A 5,564-nucleotide genomic window follows, 5' to 3' on the forward strand; every position below is an offset into this window, starting at 1 on the left:
ATTTACCCTTATGACTGGTTTTGTGGTCCAGGGTCACATATGTTAGAATAAAAAAAGGTTGCTCTTACATGTAGTGTATCTGGTCATTTCAACAGTGGACGTATTGCCGTTTCCATTCATGGCTGTAATCTGAATTGAATAAATAAATACTGAGAAACACAAATCAAAACACTATAATGCCACTAAGGCTACTAAAAAGAAATAAATACCTCAATATTATATTCCGTGTGGTAGTAAAGATTTTCAAATGAAAATGAACAGTCCTTATTAGTTTGATTTTTTTCAGTTGTGCCTTTGTTTATGAGATTGGCTGTATAGTTTCCCTTCTTTCCATTCCAATCATTTTCACTCAAGTTCTTGCAGTTCACATAAAAAGAATTGTGAGATGTTTCCCGTACCGTTACATCTGACTTCACAAGTTTGGGCTCTATTGAAACAGAAAAGAATAATACAATTCACATGTGAATTGATACTGATAATTTCATAAGAACTTTTTATTTTACTATTGGAGCATGATCTCAATGACATTTCTGTTGTTAAAAATTGGCCATTACTTGTACTTTCAGGAAATTCAATTATTTGTTTAACTAAATAAAAGATACAACTAAAAGCAGTCACAGGACTACAAAATAAACAATAATTTAATTAATCAGTGAAATATGCAGCATTAATAGTAAAAGTATGATTCATTTTCCAAAATTATAATATTTCTTTCATTTTGGTCCAAAATGGGAATCATTGTTAATGAAGACAAACAGAAAGAAGGCAACGTTCACATAAGAGACAGGCTATTTTTTTTTTTGGACATCACACATTCCAATATAGTCAACATTATGTAGGTCATAAATGAACATATAAATTGTTACATTTCTTTACATATAAAGAGCAGAAATTAAAATTATGCAAACAAACATTTAAAAGCATGACACTTACTGTGAGAAGGTGTATTTATGGGATATGAAATTGTATAAATTAGGTAGTTGTTTTTGGCTGTAATAACACATGTATAGCTGGTAAATGCAAGTACTTCAAATGTGCAACTTCCCTTTCCAGTTGAGTCTCCCCTGGAACAATCTTTGACCGAAAAGATGAAATGGTAAACGTACACTGTTAAATTTATCCTCGAACGGCATGACTATTTATATGGACAGATAATCAGATATTTACACACATACACACACAAATATAAACATACACATGTTTATGTATGTATGTATGTATGCATGTACAGTACACACACACACAGATGAATCATACATGACCAGTAACATGCATTATAGAAAATAAATGTTTTTTTTAATTTCATGCTGTGTTTAATACATACATTGTTCTACAGACAAAATAGCAGCATACACATAAATAAAGATTGACTTTTTAGTGTGTGTGACTGTTTCTTTAACTTGATTAATGCAAACAGCTGATAATTTCATAGCCAATTTCAGTGATATTTGAAAATTGGCAGTCCTAGAGGAAATACTGAGCTTTTACCTTTAACACTTTGAGCTTTAGGACTTTCACAAATGCCTGAAAATGTAAATTCAATCCTTGAACATTTGTTCTTTGAGGATAGAGTCCATGAAATCTCAGCTGAGTTGTAGGTTACTACAGGTAAATCAGTTGTATTTTCAAAATCTGTAAATGTTAAAACAGAAGTCAGGAATAAGGCAACACATAAAGCATGAGACAGTAACATATGTAGCTTGATGTTTCTTCAACTAAGGGCACTTTATGTGCCAAACTTGTATTAAAACCAACAGATATCTCTTTGTTTTATAAATGCCCTCAACTTTTTGCTCATTTATTTACAAAAGTTGTATGCATAGAGTTATACATAGATTTTGTTTTAAATTTGTCTAGACCTATATTTTTCACTAGCTATGCATGAAGAAAAAGGTAAATGCCACATGCGAAAAATAAACAATGTTTGTGCGCCATTTCCAGGCAACCTGCAATTTCAGCAAATTATGCCAAAAGTATGAAAAAAATGTTATTGCATACAATAATGATAGCTTGAAATTAGTCAGCCACCATAATTTTCATCACAGAATGATATTACACAGAGTACATGATTTAAAATGTACTAGAAATGAGACTGTGGTGAGAATGATCATGACTTGCAGAAGAAAGACAATTCTACTGTTATATATGTATATTTGCTGTTGGACATTGTTAATACACAAATGAAATTAACCAACAACTGAATGCTTTAAGAGTTCATTTATATAAATGTCTACAGGGCTCAAATAAAAAAAAACAGCTGGAGTATAATCTACATTTACAAGCCAGGGCATTATTGTTATTTGCAGGTGTGGGGAACCATATAAGTCAACAACTCACCGCAGCTGATGTTAACTAGTATGTGATTGCTTTGAACGACTGTATTGTTCAATTCATATTTTCCAGTGCAGTTGTACATTTCAGAAGGCACCAAAAACACATCCTTTTTCAAGTTATGTTGCTCGGATTTGCCTGCTAAAGGCAACATGAATATGAAAAATATGATTAAAACAAAACTTTATTCATTTGCATAAAAAATGTAACACACATTGCAATTACTTACCATTACCAGAGCAGTGGACCTTAAAATTGTTTTCCTGACAGTTTCTTGGTTTATTACGCCACTCAAACTGAGTGGGGATAGTTTCAGTGAAGTTTATTTCAGGTTTGACTGGGGGAAAAAACATTCTGTTAATTAAAATGTGATTCTTGTTCTTCAGATTATAAAAAGGTAAGAAAGAGATGGTTCTTTAAAAAACCTTTGACTGAATGGTTCTTTGTGGAACCAAAAATGGTTCTTCTATGTGAGGAACCTTTTAAGCACCTTTATTTTTAAGACATTAGACTGTTTAATTGATCAAATACTTACCTGGGGGCATGTCAACATTCATTGTATAGTTGCATTTGTCTAGTTCAATGCCAATGGCCTTCTGAACACAGGAGGTGTTATCTGTTATATCAACACATTTTGACAGATTCCATTTGCTATCTTTAAAACACACTTTCTTTTCCCCCTCAAGTTCTGCAGAATGGCTTGTACTTTTATGGACTAAAGAGAAATAAAGAATTTACAAAGAATCAGAGACATTACTTTCCATTTTTAAAAACATTAAAGCAAATGAGTAGCAATTCAATTGAATAAAACACAAATTCATAGCACAACATCATAAAATACACTAAGAACTTCATATGGCCAAACATTTACACTGTCCACCTTCACCTTATTTTCATCATGTTCTTAATCAGGTTTACATTAATTTATTGAAACCTATGTTATGAATGCAAATCAAGACATCAATTCTGCCTATGTTGTCTGGAGAGAAGTACATAAACAAATCAACAACTAAAGTTCTTTCAAAAGAACATCCAGGTTACATATGTAACCCTCATTCCATGATGGAGGCAAAGGAGGCATTACAAGTGAGCCCCCATATGTCAGTATTGATGTAATGTCAAACATGACTGACAGAAAGGGAGCTTCACATTCACATATGCCAAAATAGCATTATACTGTAAATAGAAGTCAAGAAATACTTACCATTGAAATGAATAAGGTTTTCTGTAAGCTGACATTCATCAACTGTGACAGTGTAATCAGTACATGGTTTTAAGCTTTTAAACGGTATTTTGAATGGAGAAGGTCCTTTTTCCTCAAACAAAGTGTTGTTCTGATTGTTCATCAACCTGAGTCTATACGTTGGGTAACTGGAGCCACTGATAATCTCCACAATGACTTCTGCTTCATTCTCACTGTCTGTAAGCATGTACTGACCTGTATGTAAGTGCATATGAACATTCACAAATTCACAGGAATCATCAACATGTCCTCAACAACACAATCAAAGTTGAATTCACACAACAAAACCAATACTCACATTTTGTGGGACCTGAGGAAAGCACATAATCACAAGTTAATCATCACAATAAACAGTAATTATTTGTACAGAGAGCAAAAATGCTGTGATTTTACCCATGGTGGTGTTGTTTAATGTGGTGGTGAATGTGGGTGAGGGTGAGGTTGAGCTGGAGTGCATGGAGCTGGGAGATCCAGTGCTTGGATGTGAGGTGGTGTCATTCCCTACATCTTGTTGAGGCAGTTGTTGACAATAAAAGAGTTAAAAAGAGCTGAACAGGATATTAAAATACTGCAAACTAACGTGGCTTACTGCATTGCTTCACACAAACAAATGCATTAATATACAACAGTTCAAAATTAACTAACTAAAGAACTGTTACCTTTCATTGTTATTGATGGGGGTTGTGATGGAGTGCTTGTGGGTGAGAGGCCTGTAGCTTAGGGTAAAGCATCTTTATTATTATTGTGTATTACTTTATGCAATTCTCAAACTAATCAATATTACACTGTTACCAGTGGTGGTGCTGGTGTTGTGTTGGTGTGAAGTGGTGCATGAGGTTGAGTTTGCTTCATGTGTGTTGTTCAGATTTTGACACCGAGAATCAAAAACCTTCCCTAAATGATAATGATTGTGTGAACAAAAATATTTACAAATGTACATTTATGTAAAAAAAAAACTCCTTAAAATATAAATGAATAAATGAATAAATAAATAAATAAATAAATAAATAAATAAAAATGTTGCTAAAGCATAAACATTTTTCCGGATGCACTCCTGATGGTTCTCCAAACTATTATCTTAAAAATTGTACTGAGTAATTCAACTTTGTTTTGCCAGTTTCAATTTGTTTGTTCACTAAATGAAAAATGTCTCATTCAGCCAGTAAATTAATTAAGGCAGCTTTAGATTTGTTCAACAAATTTTCAGTTACATGACACTGTTTTTAACTAACAACTGACATTTACACAAGTCGATAATGTCATTTTGGGGCCTGAAAATACAAACCTTTGAAAACTAATTAGTGCAAACAGTGATGTCATGTGTATTATCTGTTCAGTCTGCAAGTATGTGTTTCTTTACAAAGTAGCATTGCCAACTACTGGCCTTGCATGAATAATACAGTGTGTGAACAGGGATCGTTTTGACAACATTGTCGTCTGTACACAAAACTTTTCAAAGTATTGAATACTATTTCATTAGTATTGTTACGTTTTAAATTTTAAATTCTTGCTCCAACTATGTTTGACTAGTTGGGACATCATTTGAGGGAATTATGTTGGTCTAACATTGGATTTATTTAGATTCACATTCCTATTATTTGTGACTCAAAAATGTCAATGTAAACTTTAAATGATGTAGTATTTTTTTCTTTTACAGTGCATATACTGCATAAGCTCAACAATAGTAATTTATGTACAGGACATAAGTTGAAGAAAAACAAACAAACTAAAAAATGAATAAAAAAAAGGGGAAATATAATGATCAATATACTGTTACCTGCAGAGGTGTTGGTGTTTTGTTGTTGCAAGGTGGTGCGTGTGGGCGAGGTTGATGTGTTTGTCTGGTTATTAGGTTCAGTAAAATTTCCTAAATGATAATGGTTATTTGGTCAAATAAAATGTTTTTCTTATAAATAATTTTACACAATCCAATATTGGATATAAAGAAATTGGACATCATGTGACGACCCAACATAGTACCAGATTTATA

General features: G+C 32.6%; 1 protein-coding gene across 1 annotated transcript; it reads right to left on the reverse strand.

Moving 5' to 3' along the window:
* Positions 1–62: 62 nt before the first annotated feature.
* On the reverse strand, positions 63–5,456 carry LOC107715180 (receptor-type tyrosine-protein phosphatase C-like; the record flags this gene model as incomplete). Its single annotated transcript, XM_016521238.1, has 13 exons — positions 5,352–5,456; positions 4,367–4,468; positions 4,234–4,290; positions 3,968–4,081; positions 3,873–3,884; positions 3,536–3,769; positions 2,867–3,046; positions 2,561–2,668; positions 2,338–2,472; positions 1,489–1,632; positions 934–1,080; positions 210–427; positions 63–129 (listed from the first exon to the last, which is right to left on the reverse strand). Coding segments are annotated over exons 3-13 (1,366 nt in total), but the record flags the coding sequence as incomplete, so codon positions are not given.
* Between the last annotated feature and the right edge of the window lie 108 nt (positions 5,457–5,564).

Source organism: Sinocyclocheilus rhinocerous, unplaced genomic scaffold (genome assembly GCF_001515625.1).
Source record: "Sinocyclocheilus rhinocerous isolate Xijiao unplaced genomic scaffold, SAMN03320098_v1.1 scaffold39098, whole genome shotgun sequence".
NCBI classification, from domain to species: Eukaryota; Metazoa; Chordata; class Actinopteri; order Cypriniformes; family Cyprinidae; genus Sinocyclocheilus; species Sinocyclocheilus rhinocerous.